Raw genomic sequence first — 22,315 nt, forward strand, 5'->3', positions numbered from 1 at the left:
GGGGTCTGCCACAGCATATTCCAGCCGAGAGACACGGAGGGGTTGATGAAATTTATATTCCTATAAGTTATGGGATGCCACACTCGATTGAACCTGGAATGTTAATGCATGCCAACGAATATTCATCGCTGTACTGCATATCTGTTGATGCATATCAAATTGTCAATAAAAATATAAATTAAAAAAAACAAACATAATTTAAGATCGACATCAAAGAATCGCACTAGCCTCTTAACCCCTTCTGTGCCACGCCCTTTCCCCCTCCTGTGCCGGGCATTTTATTAGTGGGTGGGGTTCATGACGAGATAGTCTCGGCATGGGCACAGCGCGACCGTGCTCCATGACGAGACTATCTCGTCATGGGCACTGAAGAGGTTAAGCATCAGTGGCCACGAAGCAATGCTCCGTCTATTTTCCTCACTTCAAATTAAAGGAACATGAATACAAATCCCATATATAATATTAACATACATGTGCAATACATGGGATATGCGATTGAATGATTCGGCACAGATTAATGTCCAGAAAGCACCTCTGCAACTCTTAAGCAGCCAGAAAAGGAAAATTCAAACCCCTCCTGAATTCTTAACCCAGCATCTAAACACCTGAAAACTAAGTAGTGCTGGCCTTCACCAGCTGAGTGAACCCTAACTCCGTCTCGACCTTTCTTCATGACCTGGATGAAAAATATTTGGATACATTTGGGAAGCAAATGCTGTCGTCTGCCAACCATTCCTTGAGGTCAGTAGGTGCAAGATACTTGAACGCTACACCTGCTCACTTTTGGGCATTGATGAACTCTTAGCAGCCATCCCTGACAACTTGTGTGCTTCTTTAGCCCAAACCATTCAAGATGGTCTAGATGTAGCCAAATTTGTCATTCACTCTGGCCTAGACACCACAGATTATCTGGTTAGGGCTATGGGTCAAGAATGCACACTTGTGCCGATGACTTGGACTGATGCTCTTCTGAGGTGTGAGTGTCTGAAATGATGGTGATGCCGCCGATGTTTTTCCTCCTTGGATCTACCTCTTCATGTTGTCGTGTCCTTTTTATGGGAGGAGCCTTTGGCAGCTGAAGAGGCCTTGTCCTTTTTCCTCTGCTGCTTTTCTTCCACATTGAGGTTTTCCAATGTACCTCTAAGGTAAATGCCTTTCCTGCACTCTAATGCTTTTTGGGGGATTTTGGTAATGATGACAGTCTTTAACAATGTGGGAGGATGGCAGACAGAGACAATGCAGTCATCATTGGGTGGGGGTAGGGGAGCCTGAGGAAGCTGCTTTCTTCCCACATTTAGGGCACTTCACAAATAGCGAAGGCATAATAAAGGAAAAGAACGTTTCTAAATTGGAAACACTACTAGGAAAATCTTTAACCCCTTCCATGCGGGGCTGATTCCCCCGCGGTGCTGACTGCTGCTTGCGCGGGCGTGGTCATGACGGAACGGTTCCGTCATGAGCTCAGCTCAACCGACGCTCATGACGGAACCGTTCCGTCATGAGCGTCGAAGGGGTTAAACCTGTAAGTCAGTGCTTTTAGGTTTCACCTGCACAGTGATTGCCCAGTGATTGCGCTGTGCTTGCAAACTCTCTTGTAAAAAATAAAATAAACTGGCTTAGAGCCTGCCCATTACTTATGTTTACTTACCAGCGCATTCACTGTGCAGGTGAAACCTAAAAGCACTGACCTACAGGTTTAAAGATTTTCCCAGTAGTTTTTCCAATTTCAAAATGTTGTTTATCTATATATAGATATGTGTAGTGTGTGTGTGCGTGTGTGTGTATATATATATATATGTGTGTGTGTGTATATATATATATATATATATATATATATATATTATTTTTTTTTACACTGCGAGTATCCACAGTTGCCCACCTTTTATCACCTGCGTAAGGTGCACATGAGCACTATTAACCCACCAGGACATACCATAGTGTCCTTGAAGAACAGCCTCCTAGAGAATGTCAATATACATTGATTCCTTTTTATCCCCTTTGTAAAAGATCTGAGTTCTTATCTTCAGGGCACCCAAGACTTCCTCATAAGTATTATATCATCTTCCCAATGAATCCCTCAATAATTCTAATATTGGATATCACAAGTCTTTATTCTCATATCTCTCACCAAAAAGGCCTGTATGCAATATGATTTTTTGAATAGGGATTTGATATATCAAGAGCATAATTTGATGTTAGAGTGGATATCTTTTTGCTTGAATAACATCTTTTTATTTTGAGGACAACTGTACCAACGTCAGGGGGCCGCCATGGGCACATGCTTCGCCCCTAGCTGTGCAAATGTATTCAAGGGCTGGTGGGAGAAGCACTTGGCCTGGGTGGATAGCGTGGCCCTTTGGGCCCTCCATAGTGATGATTTATTCATCATTTGGAGGAGGACGCAGACAGCAGCAAAAGTGTACATTTCTGCCTTGAATTGCAATGACCTTAACCTATGATTCAAAGGACACATTTATGACACCAGTGTCACCTACTTAGAGTTGTTGCTGTTTGTGGAGAACAATAAGTTAGACTAAGTTATATTGTAAACCCACAGCTGGGAATTCTGTATTACATGCCCACATCCTCACTTCTGATAAGGAACGTTCCGTGTGGAGAGCTCTTGCATATCAAATGTCATTGTTCTACCGAAGCAGAGTATGAAAAGGCCAAAAGATCAGCTTTGGCAAGGTTTAAAAACAGAGGCTACATACATGGGGTCCTTAAAGAGGCAGTTTGAAAGATATAACGGATACAAAGACAACAACTACTTATTGCAAAGAACCAACAAAAATGGGATCGAGGGAGACTGGATGGACAGCAGTTGAGAATGATCACAGAATTCTCTGCAAGCTCCCCCAAGGTGTTTCAGATATTTCAAAGTAATTGGTATATTTTAAAAACCGACAACATAATTGGAACATGGTTAACTTCATCCCCATAGATTGAGCACAGAAAATGTTCCTCATTGAAGCATCACCTAGTACATAGTCATTTTAGAACAGGACCAATGGGGAAGGATCCAGTAGTGGGTTTCTTCCCATGCCTTAAATCTATAGCTGCAAAGTCCGAGATTTCGACGTTCCGGGGTGTAAAAAGTGTAGAAAAACTAAAGTTGCTTAAGTGCAACTCATGATTTAATATCAATTCCCTGATGTGTCCCTGTGGGAAGCGTTATGTATGGAACACGTTATACCCTGCCAAAAAGGAGTCCTCGAGCATATGCTGGCTATCAGTAGCAGGTATCGGCATTATTCAGGAGCCCGGCACTTTGAGTCGGAGCATGACCACCACCAGGATCGTTCCACGTTCGCCAGACTATCACCTTGCCGTCCTTCTTTGCTTCCTCTCACCCCTCCAAAGAGGAGGAGGAGAGACTCCATTCCCTAGACTCAAAAAGAGGTTTATTGTTTTACATTGATCGTACCTAGGAACACAGAGTGGATGATCAATGCTTCATTGTGTTTGTCGTAGCAAAGAAGGGATAGACCGTTCAGAAAAGGACCATCTCAAGATGGATCGTACTCCGCATTAAAATCTGATTTGCATTGGCTAGGTAGCAACTCCCTTAAGGCTTGCATGCTCATTACACCAGACCCAAAGCTTGAGGAATCCCTGTCCTGGTCATCTGTCAGGCTGTGACGTGGACATCAATTGCACACGTTCAACAAGCACTACTGCCTGGACAGTCCTGTCTGTCGTAACTGGCACTTTGCCAGTTCGATCCTCCAGGATTTCCTGGTCTACTCAGTTTGTAGACCCACCGCTGGAGAGATATTGCTTGTGTATCTGTTCTAAGTTAAGGAATTTGAGGTTAGAAGTCTCTATCAGATGAACAAGTTACTTCCCTTCAGTTAAGTCTTTTGTGGTAGAGACTATCTAGCCGTAGATCCTCCCCGCTTTGCGAAATGACTACTCCATATATGGTGACCCTTATGAGGTCCTTAGTGTCTGCACACAGTGGGCCCATAAGTACGACCTAACCACAGCATGCACAGCACACCTTAGCATGTGTGCTATAAAAACATACACATGCCGTATTTTTGCCACTTGCATTTTTTCACTACTTCACTTTTATGCGGTCCTGAAGAAAGCCTCAATAATTTTTCGAAGAGGCTGAAACATGTTGGCCAGCAGGATAATGCAGACCAATAATTAATCTTCATGTTTATCCTCATCTTTGTTTTTAATATATCCTGGGCTGCTGGAAATAAACAATTGATCCGTATGAAATCCCAGAGATATTATTAAACCTCACCACCTCACCACACACCACCACTCGAAAAATCTCGCTCTGCTGTAATCAGGCGTTGTAGCACAGCTGGGTAGCATTCGGCTGATGAAGCATGCCACCAACTAGGTTGGTGGGTGAGGGTTCTTCTAACAAACCTATGTGGTGCCCGGCATTTTAAGTGTTACAGAGTCGTCTGTATTGGGTTCGTCCAGGTTGTTTATTAAAGACTGTGTATTACCCTGAATTCACTAACCAGGAGAGGCAAGGTGAACAAACAATCCAAATGCCTGTTTCCCTGATTTCAAATCTACAGAATATGGTAGAGGATCACTACCGCAGATTCCCTCCTTCAGAGCCGGCATCTTTAGTTCCTCAGACGCCTATTAAGCAGCCTTCCTTGCTGATTAGATCCTCCCCTCCGGTTACTCCAGTACCCGCTGTAACGCAATATCTGGTCCAGGAGGCTCATATCACCGATGAGGAGAGAGAAGAGGGAGATTTGGAGGCAATATCCCTTCCCAACGAATGGGATGACTATCCGATCCAGACACCATCCCCTTCCACTCCACCTCCAATAGATTTATCTCCTGAAGATATAGTGGGTTTCCATAACCTCATGGAGAGAGCGGCAAGGAGGTTTCAGCTCCCCATGGTTACTTAGCAGGCTGATTGTTTCCTTTATGATTTCAAGGAACAGACTAAGACAGGTTTGCTCTATTCTCATAGTTGACTTCATTTGGCAAGAGGGCTTAAAGGTCATGAAAACACCAGCCTCAATTCCGACAGTCTTGCCTAAATTGGAGAAAAAATATAAGGCGCCGGATAATTTGCCTGCTTCCCTCATAGGACAACATAAGCCGGATTCTGTGATTTCGCAGGCGGCTCAACTTTGTGCCAGAAATCCTTCTTCTCCCCTGTGGGCCCCTCTGGATAGAGATGGAAGGCGTCTCGACTCCATCAGTAAAACATTTTCTAACAACTACCAGTACAGTTGCATATTCTCTTGCTATTTTAGGCAAATAGGACCGCCAAATGTGGTTGGACATTTCACCTTTTATAGACCTGCTACCAGAAGAGTCCAAATCTGAAGCTCTCCAAATTCTGCAGGAGGGAGAAAGAATCTCGGCTGAAATCATCAATTGCGCAGTGGATGTTTCTTCCACAGGATTCCGACAACTGGCCGGTGCTGCGGTCCTGAGGCGTGAGGGCTGGCTCAAGTGTACTTCTGTTAGGCAAGAGGTTCAGACTAAGATAATTGACATGCCTTACAATGGCGAATCCCTATTTGGACATCACATAGACGAAGCCCTTCAGATCATCAAGAAGGACACGGATACTGCCAAGACTCTTGCTACTCTACAGTTTAAGAATCGTCCGTTTCGTGGAGCAAGAGGATGTGGTTCGTCCTACTTTCGGGGAGGTGACAGCCAGTGCAAGCAGCACCAGCCATATCGGAGTCAATCAAGGTACCCATCTTCAAACAATCTCCTTCCGCTTCCTACAAAAATTAGAGGAAAGCCTGCCTACAGAGGCAGGGATAGTTCCAAGAAGCAGTGACGAACGGCCACTGCCAGCCACTTTTCCCACCAATTCCATGAAAGTTGGTGGAAGAATTTCCCTTTTCTTCCCCGAATGGTCTGCAATAACAACGGACAGATGTGTCTAGGATATAGTTTCCAACGGTCACATTTTGGAATTTTTAAAAATTCCTCTGAACTGCCCTTCCGGAGGTGGTACTCCTGCTCATCTAAAGGAACTTTTGTCTCGAATAAAGATAATGTTAAAGAAGGGAACGATCGAAGTGGTACCAAATTCACAACGAGGAACAGATTTCTATCCAAGGTTTTTTCTTATAAATAAAGAAATCCGGAGTGGCGTCCCATCTTGGGCCTTCGTTGCCTCAACATATTTCTTAAAAAAACAATCCTTCCGGATGTTGTCTCTTCAGGAGGTGCTTCAATTGATAAATCAGGAAGATTTCATGGCTGCCCTGGACCTTCAGGATGCCTATTTTCATATCCCTAACCTTCCCAGAAACAGGAAATTCTTACGCTACAGAGTGCTGGCAGGGATTTCCAAATCAAAGTCCTACCTTTTGGCCTCCGTTAAGCACCCGAGTGTTAACCAAGGTCCTAGCACCCGTGGCGGGTCATCTACGACAAGCTGAAATTCAAATCTTCCCTTACCTGGATGATAGCTTTATAAAGGCGAAATCTTTCACAGTGGCAAATAGTCATACTTAAAGATTTCTTTCTCTCTTCCAATCCTTGGGTCTCTTGACAAATCTCCCAAAGTCTCAGTTAATCCCCTCAAAGATAAGAACATTCTCAGGGGCAATCTTGGTACTCATCAGGCAAAGAAAGAACACAAAAGATTCACAAGCTGGCAACCTTACTTTTCACAAAGTTCACTTCAGCCCGCAAGTACAATTCGCTTCTGGGAATGTTGTCCTCCTGCATTCCCAACTGTCGCCTGCGAGAGGAGCTGGATAGTCAGTGGCTGCAAATTTCGGGGTCCTTCGATATTCTCAGGATAACACCCCTAATGAAAGATGTGCTCCTATGGTGGACTCACATCTCGAACATAGCAGCAGGTTTATCGTTCCTAGTGGATCCGCCAGGTTACACAATAACAACCGATGCATCCCTTGAGGGGTGTGGAGCACATCTAGAAGGACTGATAGTGAAAGGGAAATAGGACAGCCACCAACGAACAATACACATAAGCCTTTTAGAGTTAAAAGCAATATTCCTGGCCCTAAAATCTTTCCTTTCAATATTATCAGGAGCTTCAGTATTAATTTGGACAGACAACACACCAAGCATGCATTATTTGAACAAACCAGGGGGAACAAGATCAACTATGCTATCCCTACAGACCAAATACATTTGGGATTGGGCTATTCACCACTAAATAATACTGACAGCAGTACATGTTCCAGGAGTGGCCAACATCCTAACGGATTCATTGAGCAGGTCAATTACCACCAACCACGAATGGGAACTCCATTAGCCAACACTGGACCACACCTTTCTGTTGTCGGGCAAACCGAGTTAAGACCTGTTTGCAAACAGTCGGAACCGCAAATGCCAATTCTTTGCCAGTTTGCTACCCCAACAGGGATCGTTCAGGAATGCATTTTCGATAAATTGGTCAAAGATTTATGCTTAAGCTTTTCCTCCAATTCCTTTAGTCCCAAGGGTGCTTCGGAAGATGAGGAAAGAACTGTGCCGGATACTTCTCATAGCTCGCAGATGGCCTCGACAATTTTGGTTCACAGAGCTTCTGCTCCTTTCGGAGTGCAAATCTAGGTTGTTACGTCCATTACAGAACTTGCTGACAATGAACTGAGGCCAGATCTGCCATCTGGATCCAACATCTCTACGATTAGCAGCTTGGCTCCTGAACACGGAGTTCGCCGACATAGTGATACTTCCTGACTGTCGGGAGGTCCTAGGTAATACAGGAGCGCCCTCCACTATCAAGACTTATGAACTCAAGTGGAAAAGATGCTGCCATTGGTGTGCAAGCTCTGAAGTTCACGCTATTCAGTCATTGCAGGAACAATTATTTCCTTTTTCCTACAACTGGCTAAATCTGGCCCTTCTCATTGTTCCATTAAAGTATTCTTTGCCGCAATTTCCAGGTTTCGACTGCAGAATGGATCGCAGTCACTTTGGTCGTCAAGATTAATAAAACTTTTTCTTACAGGTTTGTTTCGAATGTTCCCTCCAATTAGGTGTCCTCCTCTACCTTTGCATCTCAATATTGTACTAACGCAACTTATGAAAGCCCCCTTTGAGCCTATTCATATGGCTGTCCTTAAATGCTTTACATGGAAATGTCTCTTCTACTGGCTCGAACTTCAGCTAGGCGAGTAAGCGACATACATGCTTTCACGACTTTGCATCCTTTCCTCCAATTTTTTAAAGACTGTTATCCTTCGGACAAATCCTACCTTTATTCCTAAGGTGCCATCGGATTTCCACTTAAGTGAACCAGTCATTTTAAAGACTTTCTTCCCTAATCCACAGACTCCATCGGACATGTCTTTACATTCCCTGGATTGCTTCACTGCCAGTCATGTGCTGGGCCTGGATGCCACGGCCGACAATTTCAAGGGCCTCATATTTGCATGCCAGATTAAGCCTTGTGGACAATTAAAGGAGCAGGATACCTGATATATATTTTTTTTATCACATATCATGGGGGTGACATTGAATCATGCACCTCCCACCATTCTTCTCTGCCGCAATCCTCCTCAACTTCAGCCCACCAATGAGTAATCCGGAGCGTGCACTGCGCAGGAGCCCACCACTGTTGATATGGCCAGCTGAAATGTAGTTTTGGGAGTAAACTATAACCTGGGCGACTAATGGTGGACTCAGTCTGATATGGTATTATGACCCCATTCTGTGCAATGTATTAATTAATTCCCTTTCAAAAACAAATCCCGTAACACCCTCACAATGCAACCAAGTACTGAAGCCATACTCCTCACAGTACTGCCAGCTGACCTGCTGAAAAGTACTTTTCTCTCTTCACATCAACATACATCTAAGAACCATTCAAATAAAGTTACCTAAATATATGACACTGGCAGGGGGAACATATTACGTAAGATAACTGCCTGACTAGCAATGTTGTATCGAAAACAACCAGTACAGGAAGCACCATGGGCAACTGAATTCCCCTTGAACTCAAAGGGGCACACCCATCCGTGCACGCGACACACTACACGTTTAAATTTATCAAACTCATTTTACTTTCACATTGACCAGCAGCCACTGATACTAGATCAGGCGCTTAACAAGCCTCTAGCCAAGAATACACAACCAAAGCACATCTGGTCGAGGGAAGTCCGAAATGCCATAAAAAGGGCCCTAGAATGTAAAATTGTTGATTTGGCAAACTATTTCTGGAAGGCGCTAATTACGCAAGTTCTGTCCCCTGCTGGCGGGATTACATGAATATCAGTCTTCTCTAATATGAAGTGCATATTTCTGTTGCTCGATTGCTGTCAATACCTGGTGCAAATTAAATTCATCAGTTCATATGATGAGTGTAAGAATCACAGCGCAAGGGGTCACCAAGCAGGGGAAAATACCCTTTGAGACCAGGCAGACTGCTTTTGTTATTTTCTCTGACGCTGCCCCGCCAGTTGCCACTGCTCCCAACTAATAAAGCAACCACAACTGTTTCAGGATGTGGCTTACCGATTGATCTGTTGCTTCCCACGCAGATCAGAGATTCTGTGCCAGGCTGGAAAAGGCAGGCGGTGCAAGTACTGGTAGGTTAGCAGTTCAGTACTTCCTGCACCACACAAATGCCATGCTATCACGATTTCTGGTCTCTTTCTGCACATGCAATGCAAATTCAAATCACCATGCCAGGCTGCGAAAGGCAGGTGGCGTAGTGATGACTCCGATGACGAATAACGCTGTCCTTTTCAGCCCGCCCCCAGCTAAGCTCAGTTAAGACTATCCGAGCAGCTGGTTTGGGTGAGGGCGGCAACGGCCATTAAAAAATGGCCGAAAAACATTTAAAGAAAAAAAAGGGTTACAAAATCAAAATGTTGGGGAGAGCTACTCACAGGGCCGCTGCAAGCTACCGGTAGCTTGCGATCGACCGGTTGGAGGCCCCTGTTCTAGAGGGTGCTATTGGCTGGAGTTTGGACCATTCCTAATGACTAGGACGAGATCTCAAAGTGAATGTTTTTCTCTATTAACTTTAACATTGTCATGGCTTACTGCTTTTTATGTACCGTGGGACTCCCACTTCAAGGACAGGGAATGATTCAAGCATGTGAATCTATGAAAGATATCAATACTGGAGAACCACAGTATGCAGATCAGTAAGTTATTTTCTTAGCAAAGGTGACGTTCTTCTGATGGGTACTTCTACCTCGCATATTCAATAGATACCAAAGCAAAGCCCTTCAGAGTTGGTTGGTCTGAAGGAATGCTCACATAAGAAAGACCTTTAACACGGAATGAGGGAGATGGGCCACTCTTCATACTACTTAATCCAAGTAGTAATGTTTGCTGAATGTGTGAAGTGAAGCAATGCCGTTGCATGGCATTTTGTTCGATAGGCACCCACCCCAGACAATGTTAAATTCATCTTTCCTCTGGGAGAGGTCCTTTTTTGCAAAGCTCTACACACCAGGACAGGGTCCTCTACTGGACTGCTTTGCTATACTTTTACCCTACTTATCTGACAGAATTGGTCATCAGATCAGTAAACATTGGTCCTGTTGGCACAGTAGCTGGCACATTCTGTGAGAGTCTAGCCTATGCAGTTTCTCCTTCTTGGTGGAAGGGGTAGAAGGAAAAACATGGAAGGAGTTGTGAACTGCCTCACATGGAATAATATTTTTCTGCTTCTCTTTTACGATGACTTGGAAGAGAACGACAATGGGATCTTTGATTTTGACCTGGAGCACTATAGACGCTGAGCCAGGCTCTCATCACATGCACCATGAATAATTTAGCCTCCCACTCCTTTGGAGTGCATGAGGCAGCACCTATCGCACCACTTCAAGCCCTACTTGGGCCACAAGCCTACCTTGTGGGGATCTGAACTGGACATCCCGACTAGCACTACAAATGTATGTTTACTCCAGTATTGGAACTTTCATAGATTCCCATAACTTGTATCTTTCCCCGTCGTCTGAATGGGAGTCCCCGATAAATAAAAAATACCATAGCAGTATGTACATAGAAGAAAAAATGCCTAGGCCTCATCTCATTTTGTAGCATATCCACCTCTTTTTGTAAAAGAGACCAAAAACACTAAACAACCAATCAGAACAGCCTCACCCTATAGAACCCTCCTGAGAGAGCCTCAGATTTTCTACCGCACGTTGTGCAAGGGAGTCTCCACTGAGCTCTGCTCAGTTTTCTTCATCTTCAAAATCTTCATTATGTCTGATAAGGAAAAGAAGGCTTTATTCAAAGCTAGTGCCACCTGTTCTAAAAAGAGGCTATATGTGAAGGACAAACATAGACTGTATTGTTTGTACCCGGACCACAAGGCTACTGACTGCAAGATTTGTAGAACCTTCTCTACAAAAACCTTGAGGGACCGTGAGGGACGTCTGCTCACCTGGCTGCAAAAATTGAAGTCACGGAAATACCCTATTTCAAGTGACAGTGATGATGCCTCCTCTGCGACATCTTCGAGGAGATCACAGAAAAGAGGTAGGTCTTCACCTTCAACTTCCTCAGACCCCCCTGCCAAGGCCTTTCAAAAGACCTCTGATAGGTCTGACAGGCGTAGTCCCATCAAATCTCCTCACCGAGGTGTAAAGGAGTGGAAAGGACTGGTTTCTGAGGGGTAATCTGGTAAGAAGACGAGCCATGGGTCTTCTGTTTCACCTCAGCCTTCTGAGAAACAGAAATTTTTCAAAAAACCAGCCTCTGTCCCACCTGAGGGAAAAGCTGACCGGAAAATTCGTTCGTCGACGACCACATCAGTTCCGTCGATGACCGCTTCGAAAATTCAACCGACTTCGGCTCCGTCGACGGACTCGTCGACAAGCGCTTCATCGTCTCCATAGACTTCGTTGATGACGACTTCGACGATGCCACAAGCTGAGGTACCTTTTAATACATCGTCGACTCCTACGATGACTACATCCACGTCGACGAGGATGATGGTGTTGACGCCAACCACGTTGACGACAACGTCGACTCCTTCCAGTCTCATAGTGACGTCGACGGTGGCCTTGTAGTCGACGCTCCAAACTTTGTCGCCGGTGACTCCGTCGACGAATCAAAAAATGGCAATCTTGATAAGAAGACGTCATATTACCACGGAAATGACTTCCCCAAGGAAAGTAACACCACTGCCTCCTGCACTTCTTTTGGAAGAGGAGTTTTCAGAGGATGACGACGGCCCTTACAGGGATGCAAATAACCCGTCCCAATTGCATGTAAAATATCAGGACTCAGACTCTGAGGACTATTATATAGAACAGCAAAATTTGCCGCAATCTAGGTCCCAAGATCAGTATTAACAGGAAATGGTCTGCATGCCGTCCTCACTCATTAGCGACCTCCAATTCATGCTGTTGGATTACAGAAAGAGATTTCCGACTCAGTCTACCGGTCAAGAGACCGGACAAGTGCCTCCACCTCTACCTCCGACTCAATCTCCTTGTCCTGTTGCACCTCCGCTTCCTCAAACTCCTGTTCCGGAGCCAACGGAACCGCAACAGAATGTGGTCACTGTTCAGGATGACTCATCGGACGATAACCAGCGCACTGTATCAGTCCCAGACCCGGATAGGGAATGGGATGATTACATTATTCCAGATCCCGCCTCTCCATCTCCTGATCCAGCAGATTCTCCTCCAGCGGATATCTGAGGATTTCACAATTTAATGGAAAGAGCTTCAAAATGTTTCGATCTGCCCATTCCATCGATACAATCGGAATGTTTCTTATATGACTTCAAAGAACCTTACAGGAAGTCTGTTCGATCGATCCCAATAGTGGGCCATGTCTGGGATGAAGGGATAAAGGTCATGAAGTCGCCAGCAACTGTCATGCCTGTTCTTCCTCGACTGGAGAAGAAATACAAAGCTCCAGAGGATAGCCCTGCTTGTCTGGTCAGCCAGCCGAAACCGGACTCTGTAATTTCACAAGCGGCCCAAAGGAAATCAAAGAATCCGACGGCTCCTCTTACCACACCCCCTGGTAAAGAGGGAAGACGACTAGATAATGTTGGAAAGAGGTTTTCTTCTATGTCCAGCCTCCTGGTCAGGGCGGCCAATGCCTTGGCTATTTTTGGACGATATGATCGCCTGATGTGGTGTGATCTATCCCCGTACTTAGACCAGCTACCCGAGGAATCGAAGGCTGAAGCCAAGAAAATATTGCAAGAGGGATAACGTTCATCCTCTGAAATAATTGATTGTGCAATGGACATTGCTACTACAGCTTTCCGTTCTCTCGCAGGAGCAGCGGTCCTTTGGCGGCAAGGCTGGCTTCGGGCCACCTGGTTTCTTCCGGAAGTCCAAAACAAGATCCTGGACCTTCTGTTCGATGGGGAGATGCTATTTGGAAAGCACATTGACGAGGGGCTGCAGGATATAAAGAAGGACACGGAGACTACGAAGTCCCTTGGGACTTTGCAATACCGCAAGGTTCCTTTCCGTGGAGCGAGAGGACTAGGTTTTTCTTCGTACAGTAGTGGATACCAACAAAATCGCTATTCCTCCTATTCGCAGACCTATCAGTCTTACAGGCCTCAATATTCACAGCGTCAAGGCCAATCGTCGTCTTTCTCTCGACCATCTTCTAGAGGATGACAAGGGCTCCAGGGGAGGGATTCCTCTAAGCGCCATTAGCGGCTTTCCGGCTCTTCCTACTGTTACTTCGTCCCCTGTTACACCAGTGGGGGGCAGGATATCACAATACTTCCACAACTGGCAACTTATAACATCAGACCGGTGGGTCCTCAATATCGTCTTGTCGGGCCATACACTGGAGTTTCAACACCACCTACAATACAGAGCCCCTCGCACCACCGAATCCAAACATCTCCACCTTCTACGTCTAGAAGTCCACCAACTACTTCTCAAAGGAGCGATAGAGCCGGTATCTCTATCTCAGCGAGGCAAGGGATTCTATTCCCTGTTCTTTCTCGTTCCCAAAACCGTAGAAAAATGGCGCCCGATTTTAGACCTGAGGGAGCTAAACACCTATCTCATAAAGCTCTCTTTTCGAGGACAGTTTGCGGCTCCTCAATCCAGGGGATTACATGGCCACCATGGATCTCGAGGATGCATACTTCCATGTTCCCATCCACCCGGCCCACAGGAAGTTTTTACGCTTTACAGTAGCCAAGAGCCACTTCCAATGCAAGGTCCTGCCTTTCAGACTCCGATCCGCATCGTGGATATTCACGAAGGTCTTAGCCCCAGTCGCAGCGTTTCTCAGAAAACAGACTCTACAGGTTTTTCCTTACCTGGACGACTGGTTGGTGAGAGCACCGTCTTCTCAAGCAGCATCAGAAGCAGTTGAAAGATGCACTCAACTCTTCAGTCACCTGGGACTTCAGCTCAACAAGGAAAAGTCAGTCCTCTGCCTGTCCAGGTCGGCCACGTTTCTAGGTGCTATTCTGGACACAACTTGTTGCAAAGTGTTTCAATCAGAAGAAAGGCAGAAAAAACTGATAACTTCTGCCAGTCGGTTGCAAACAAGACGGTCTGTCTGTTCGCCTTTACATGTCTCTTCTAGGATCGATCTCATCCTGCATTCCCTTAATTAGGCATTGCAGGCTACAAATAAGCCCGCTCCAAGAGCAATTGGATTTGCAATGGCGCCAAGCAGAAGGCTCTTTCGACGTCAAAATAGTGATAAATCAGCTTATGAAAGAGGCAGCCACCTGGTGGACGATCAGAGACAATATCTCTCAGGGTCTCACCTTCACAGTCACTCCAGCTCCTCTAATACTTACAACAGACGCCCCTCTAGAAGGCTGGGGAGCAGTCTTACAAGACCTTCAGGTGAGTGTCTGCTGGCAGCCCGAGGAACGCCTTCTCCACATCAACCTGTTGGAGCTCAAAGCGATTCGTCTGGCTTTCCTTCCGAGAATCCGAAGATCCACCGTCCTGGTCCGTACGGACAACACGACGACTATGCATTATGTGAAAAAGCAGGGTGGTACAAGGTCTCGTCTGCTATCCAAGGAAGCTCAGGAGCTTTGGGAGTGGATTATCCAACATCAGATCTTTTTCGGCGGAGCATCTTCCGGGTGCCCTCAACAAGACAGTGGGAATGCTAAGTCATCTCAAATCTGTGAGCCAAGAGTGGGAATTAGACCAGCGCACTCTGGAAAGAATTTTCAATCTCTGGGGCACTCCGTCTATAGACCTGTTTGCCACTCTAGAGAACAAGAAATGCTGACTCTTCGCAAGCAGGGAACACCATCAGGGATCATTGGGGAAATGCGCTTTCGATGGCCTGGTCAGGCACCTTTGTTTACGCTTTTCCTCTGATTCCACTAATTCCAAGACTACCCAAGAAGCTCAAAGCGGAACGCTGCAGGATGATTCTGGTGGCCCCGCCAGTTTTGGTTTAGAGAGCTTCTCTCCCTGGATCGTCCAATTCATCTGCGTCCAATTCCCTCTCTGTTGACGATGTCCCAGGGCCAAGTGGTACATCCGGATCCGACTCGCTTCAGTTAACAGCGTGGCTCCTGAGCACAGAGAATTTCAAAACCTGAATATCCCACAAGAAGTAGAAGTGCTAGCACCAAGTACGAATAAGACCTTTCGCTTGAAAGGGAAGCGTTTCTGCCTGTGGTGCTGCCAAGAGAACATTCATCCTTACTCTTCTGCTCCTCATCAAATCTTGCCATACAGGGGAGGAGCCAAGATGGCGACCGGGAAGGCAGCGTAGACTCCCGGCTCCGTGAACCTCCTCATCCCGCACGGATATCCTGCACGAGATCCTCAACCTGTGCTACGCGGTCGTGTTTCTGAAGGAGAGTGGCACCCGACTGTGTGACTCCGAGGTTTCTGGCTGCGGTATCGCCGGAGAAACTTTCATTAGAACTTTGCGGCCTGTGCGGCCCTGGAGCCGGGGCCTCAGGTGGACGCCGTGGCCGGGTGGCAGTTCAACAACAGCGGCCTGTTGTGACTGGGCGGAGGCGGTCCACCGGAGCGGTGCCAAACTCGGCCTACATTTCGTCGTGGTCGTTTCTCCTGTCAAGTGTAGCGGACCGAGTGCATGCCCGTGGGTGCACTTCTCAGATCCTCCGGTGGCTGCCCCTGCCTTTGATGGTGGGCTGCCCGGCCGCCGCCCTTATCCTGCCCTGATCATTGCGGGCCGCCCCCGGATTTTTACGGGAGCGGGTCCGTAGTGGGGACGACTATTGCCCGTGACCACGCAACGGATAACTTTTCGCCTGCCCCCGGAACCCGGTCACCAGCGACGTGGCCATCGAGACGCTTGTCCCAGGGTCCCGGCCCCGGTGAGGGTCGGGCATACTTGGCGGCCATCTTGTTGCGATGAAGCCTACCATCCTGTCCGCTGGGTCGCAGCGGGCTTGTGAGAGTGCGACTCTTGGGAGTGTGGCGGCGCGATCGCAGAGAGCTGTGCTGGGGTACGGCGACCTCCTCGAGGCCCTTGGTGCTCTTCACTCCTCCTTGATTCATGGTGTCGGGGTCTTGGGGGGTAAGCTCGACGGTGTGGCGTCGGCGCTGGGGCAATGGCGGCCCGCCTGTCCGCATGTACACAGGGACTACCCACACTGCGCACAGGAGGACACTTTGGCGGCCACCCCTGAGGTTAGTGCACGGCCGGACACTCAGGCCAGTATGCTACAGTGTGTTCGTCCGGCTGAGGGCCTGATTTGTCCTGGAGGCATTGGACCTGAGTGGGATGTGGTAGCCTCGTCCCGTACGTGCCCTCCTGCGACCCAGGGACAACTCCAGCAACTATTGTCTGCTTTGGCTGCTTCTGCCTTCCTGGACCTTGAGTGCAGTGCATATCCTGGGGCAGCACTGGGAAGCCTGTTTCTCCACGCTGCGGACTGTGTTGATGCTCAGAGACTTCCACCCCACCTGTGTGCGTCGCTTCTCGGACGTTTTTGGGCAATCCTCTACCTTGGAACGTCGGACATGGTGCTGGGTCGAGGGGTAGGCATGGGCAGAATTCCAAAGAGTGGTCAGGGATAAGGCTGATCCTTCAGGGGTGGTCATCTAGTGGACGGGCGGGCTCAGGGGTTGCGTGCTCTCCTGGCATAGCTAACAGCATAATAGGTGCATAATGCTCCCCATCTTTCTCCGAGAAGATCGCTTTTGTGCTGTTTATTGTTCACTTTGGGGGAAACTTACCGTGCGGGAGGGAGAAGCCGGGGGTATGTTTTGAAGGCCCTCCTCCAGTTTATTAATACTTTCTCTACCCCCCGTCTGGTGGGGTTCTTTTCCTACTTCTTTTTCCCTATTCTCCTATATTTCGGGTCTGGTTCCAGGGCGACAGGCACACTGCTGGGGGGGGGGGGGCCGTACTCATCTGCAGAGGTGCAGGGTGGGGGGTTGGGGGAGGGGATTCTTTTGTCTTTTATCTCTTTTTCCATGGCCTCCTTTTTCTTCTCTGATTCTTTTTGTTTTTCTTTTCTGGGATCAGCGTGATACACCTCCTTTGCTATGACTCGTTGCCGCTCCATGTGTACCACAATTTCCGGGGTGCTCTCCGGGAGTTCTGGCGGGGGACTGCAGGCGCAACTGCTTATGATATTCTTCCTCATCCTGATGTTCTTGTGTTGCGCCATTGACTTAATAGATTGCTGTAAATCGTTTACGTCTATTACTCTGCATACCTGTAATTGCTGTTTGAAAATTGTCTGGCACCTGATCCTTCTGCCTCGTTTCATTATAAAACGAAAACCTTCTTCTCCTGGTGCCCTACCTACGCTGTTCACAGTATTAGCATCACGATTCTGCTACCCGATGTGCTGCCTGTGTCTACACTTGCCTGTTTGTGCTCTGATTGCTTAGCGGCCGGCCCCGGGGGGTTGTAGGCCCATACTTGTTCTCTATTGAATTGTCAATAAAGGTTTTCAAAAAAAAAATTTAAAAAAAAAAAAAAATCTTGCCATACATTTTGACTTTGGCTAAATCAGGGCTCGCTCATTCCTCTATCAAAGTGCACCTGGCAGCTATCTCTAGATTCAGACGTACATCTTCTGGCCCTTCCCTCTGGTCGGCAAGAATCGTGAAACCATTTTTAAAAGGACTTTTTAGAGTTTTCCCACCAGTTAGACCTCCACCACCTATGTGGCAGCTCAACTTAGTCCTTACCCAACTCATGAGACCGCCTTTTGAGCCAATTCATAGAGTGGATCTTAAATTCCTCTCTTGGAAAGTGGCCCTCCTTCTCGCTTTAACATCCGCCAGGAGGGTTGGTGAACTACACGCTCTCACTATCAAGGATCCGTTCTTACAGTTTAAAAAGGACACTTTGATTCGGAGGACAAATCCAAAATTTATCCCGACAGTCCTTTCGGACTTTTATTTGAATGAACCAGTCATTCTCAAATCCTTTTTTCCTAGACCTGCAACTCCAGCTGAAAGGTCTCTTCATTCATTTTCATTGGATGTTCAAAGGTGTTTAAAATGTTCTCTTCAACTCACCAAGGAATTCAGAAGATCTACACAGCTCTTTGTCGCTTACAGTGCCCCTCGCAAGGGTTTCCCTCTTTCGAAGCAAGGGATTGCACAATGGATTGCCAGCGCGATCCAGTACTGTCACCAAGCGGCCGGTTAGCCCCTAGAAGGGCGGGTCCGGGCGCACTCTGCAAGATCTGTTTCTTCTTCTGCAGCTCTCTTCGCTGGAGTGCCGATCAAAGACATTTGCAGGGCAGCTACATGGAGCAGTGCCCATACTTTCACGAGGCATTACTGCTTGGGCTCTTCCACGCGTAGTGATGCTGCAGTGGGACAGGCAGTCCTGAGAAATTTCTTCCAGTGAGCGGTGAGCTTTCCCTTCTAACCCGCCTTCCTGTTATTGGTTTCGCACATTTTGTATCTAATGATGTTTACTGACTGGTGTTTTGGTAACTTGTATTTCTTGTGATGATATTGGCACTGCAAAGTTTTACAATGTATTACACAAAATGTGTTTTCTTTCTAACTTCTGGCTATTCTGATACAAGCTATGGAAATCTATGAAAGCATACTTAAACGATTGATGTACGTAAACTGAAAGCTTCTGTGGAAGTTTTAATGCTCGTTTCTTTGCTAGAAGTTCTTTCTGGTTTCATTGCAGTGTTTCATTTTCTTTTCTTCCAGGTGTCCAAGAAAATATCAGCAATTGCAGCACCATCTCCCAAACGTGCTAGACTGGAAAAACCTTCGACAGCTAAAAATATTAGGAGTATATTCCCATTCTTGGAGAGCTGATCCTTGCTGAACTATTTAAAAGACAATTCTACAGTCTTAAAACAAGCATTGTGTAAGCTAGAGGAATACTATATAGGTTTGGAGCTGGGATTCACGACCATTCACTAGAGGTGTTGGAAAGCGCAAACTCAATTCTTTTGTTTTACTTTTTAAAACCTATGAATTTGGTTACGCTCTTCAATGAGCGAGCCAGGGCTGCTTTAAAGGGATTCCTGTAGGCCTTACCTTGGAGGTGAACAGATTTTTTTTTTTTTTAGGTGCCCACATTTCGTGGTTGATGCTAATTTGTCCACCACCTTAGTAGTGTAAGATCGCCGCTTTACTTCACCCACAAGGTTTGTGCAAGCTCACCAGACAAAGTAGTTCTTTAAGCAATGGTAACTACCAAGCACAGAGGAGTGTTTTCCCTTCCAACATGTTAAATAAGGTTCACGTGGAATTTTTGCCGGCATTTGGTTTGGGAAATAAAGCACTTTTTGATTGCTTCGGTTGGACTTTTTTTTTTTTTTTTTTTGTTAACGAAATACTGCTGATTTCCAGCATATCAAGTACTGTCTTGGACTGCAGAACCAGGTTCCAAGATGGTCATGATACTGGGCTGAAACTTGACAAGCATCATTTGCTTTGTTTGCTGGCCCTGCTAGACATGAGTGGAGCACTTTAACCAAACCGCCCTACCTTTTATTAGTGGTAAATAGGGGTTGGGAGATGAAACAAGGAAGAAAGGCATAAACACATGTCGTTACAAAGTCTCAATTGAAAAATGTGTTCCTTCAAACTGTGATTTTTGACTCCTCTTTAGTTTCCTACTTTTCCGTTTCACGATTACTAGTATGTATTCTTTGCAAAATGAATGGTTGTCCACACATGAGATTCCTCCAACCCTCAAGAAAGACCTATCTAAAGACTCCTGTGCAAGTGGTGCCTATCAGTTGTTACACAACAATAACATCCTTGTTTATAATTTTCAGCTACCTCAGTCTACAACGACAAGCTTCCTTTTTGTCCTTATTAACTTCGTTGTATTCTCAGTATATATTGGAGCACTGATTTTTGGTGGAGAGTACGATCGTTTCTAGTTTTTCAAACTGCAGCTGGTATCTTTATTTATGTAATAGTTGAAGCTAAGACCTATACCTTTATGAACTTGAGAATCATAAACCTGGATTATGCCTATTGTGGTTGCTGTTCGTATATACATTGTTGTGGGTGCAGGACCTCTGAAGTTTAACTAATGGAAGTAATTTAAAACTAGCATTAGACGCAGTTCAGTTAACAGATGATTTATAGACACATATAGCACTATTGTGTATTGGGGAAGTAACCAACTAGTTGTTTACTGAAGGTTGCCAGAAGGACTTAGCTGAGCGAGGACAGGATACACATTTTCTTAAATGATGCTGCTGCTGATTTCTGGGACTTGTGTGTTTACCTTTGTGTATGTTGGAGTTTAGTTTGATGCCATTGAGATTTTTATTCTAGAATTGCCTGACATTTGGTAGGTTTTCCTTGTTTTGTCAAAGGATGTATCCCTCTCCTACCATAGAGAACATTGTCTTTGGACCACTCTAAGATGTTGGTGGTGAAACTCAAGACATCACTCGTACACTTTTTAAAATAAAATGTCCTTATTTGATTTGTCTCCTAGTGCTCTGGCAATAATGCATTGTGCCTAGTACTTCTTTGTTTTAGTAGATGCACTTTTTTGCATTTTTATACTGAAACATCTATGTCATGGAACTTTAACGTAGCACATCACTTCTGGCTATGCAAACTGCCTCTGTAGGGTAATGTTTACATCACTGGGGTTTACAGTGAAATGGACTGCTTTTGGATTCAAAGCTCTAATCTCATTCAAACAGCCACATTTGTTTGTTCTACTGTTGTTCCTCTGTCACATTTGGTTGCAACTTTGTTGGAAATACATGGTCAAGGGGGAACATAGGCAGTCTGTGCACAGGGCATTCTCACAATTAAAGTGTCTGCATTGTAATCTTTGTAATTATTTTGCCAGTGGGAAAACACCGGTACAATCTTTGGAAATCCCTTAAGTTAGAGACTGTTTTAAAATCCTGTCTCTCAATGTACCCTTTTTCTTCATCCTTTTACCAAACGTTGAAATGACTGATATTATTCGGTGGGTGACTGGCAGATGTACATTTGTAATTTTGTAATTTTTCGTACCAAAATTTTAATGTAAATGTATTTTATCAATGACTTGTTTTTGTACATTGTGCATTTTTATAAATAAATGTGTTTTTCACGGACACTGGAGAAGCTGTGTTGGTCTTTTAATTTATTAAGAAACCCTATAATCTCAGCAGGCTGTAAACTCAGCAGTTCCTGATTTTTTTCTGACCAAATAGAACTCATTGGCTTTCCATTTAGATGAAATAGTAAAGAACACTTCACATATGGTCATAATTCTGTCATCTGCTTTTCCCCAATTGTTTTAAGCTCGTACAGTCATCAGAGCAACCAGAGACCTCCGCTAGTTACACCTGCCATTGAGCAGCACTGGGGCAAGGCATGTTTTGTTGTGGAACATCATATAAGAAAACGTATTGTATAACTTTAAGGCACACACTACAAAATACATATAATAGTACAATATGTAATCAAAACTCAAAATTGGCTTTCTCTTATTAGATGATTTCGTTTTCGCTGCTCTGCCTCTTGTTTTGATTAACTTGATTTATGCCTAAGACGACACATGTTTCGTCATCTTAGGGTATTCCCTATGACTTCATCAGGGCAAAAACAGAAAAACTACCACCAAGCCCTGTATAGTCACCTAATCCCTCAATGACATTGACATACTTTTGCCCAAACATTGCTTACAAAAGTTAGTCATATGTCCAACTTAGCTAAAAATCATGTCTTCTGATTGAAATCCATTTAGTGGCTACTTATATTCCCTATTGGCATGCAGAATGTATATATCCCTCAGTGTGATGGGGAAATTTTATACATGCCAGATCATCCCAAATTAAAGTGTAGCAAAAACCAGTAAAGGCGCGAAAACAAAACATGCAATTGTCTTCCAGGGGATACTCCTCAAAGTCATAAGCACTGAATAATCCCCGCCCACATGCGGGACCCAGGAGTACATACAAAAATACATATGTATGTTTAGGTAAGATAGTACAGAGTACCTCCAAAAC

General features: G+C 45.5%; 1 protein-coding gene across 4 annotated transcripts in view; it reads left to right on the plus strand.

Moving 5' to 3' along the window:
* CLSPN (claspin) overlaps positions 1 to 21,418 on the plus strand; it is a 413,699-nt gene extending 392,281 nt beyond the window's left edge. For all 4 annotated transcript variants that reach the window (XM_085647976.1, XM_085647975.1, XM_085647977.1 and 1 more), the window contains exon 25: positions 19,041 to 21,418. In XM_085647976.1, the coding sequence (XP_085504102.1) occupies positions 19,041 to 19,151 (111 nt within the window). In that variant the 3' untranslated portion in view covers positions 19,152 to 21,418. The remainder of the gene's footprint in view (positions 1 to 19,040) is intronic.
* The last annotated feature ends 897 nt before the right edge of the window (positions 21,419 to 22,315 follow it).

Source organism: Triturus cristatus, chromosome 3_2 (genome assembly GCF_964204655.1).
Source record: "Triturus cristatus chromosome 3_2, aTriCri1.1, whole genome shotgun sequence".
Classification (NCBI taxonomy): domain Eukaryota; kingdom Metazoa; phylum Chordata; class Amphibia; order Caudata; family Salamandridae; genus Triturus; species Triturus cristatus.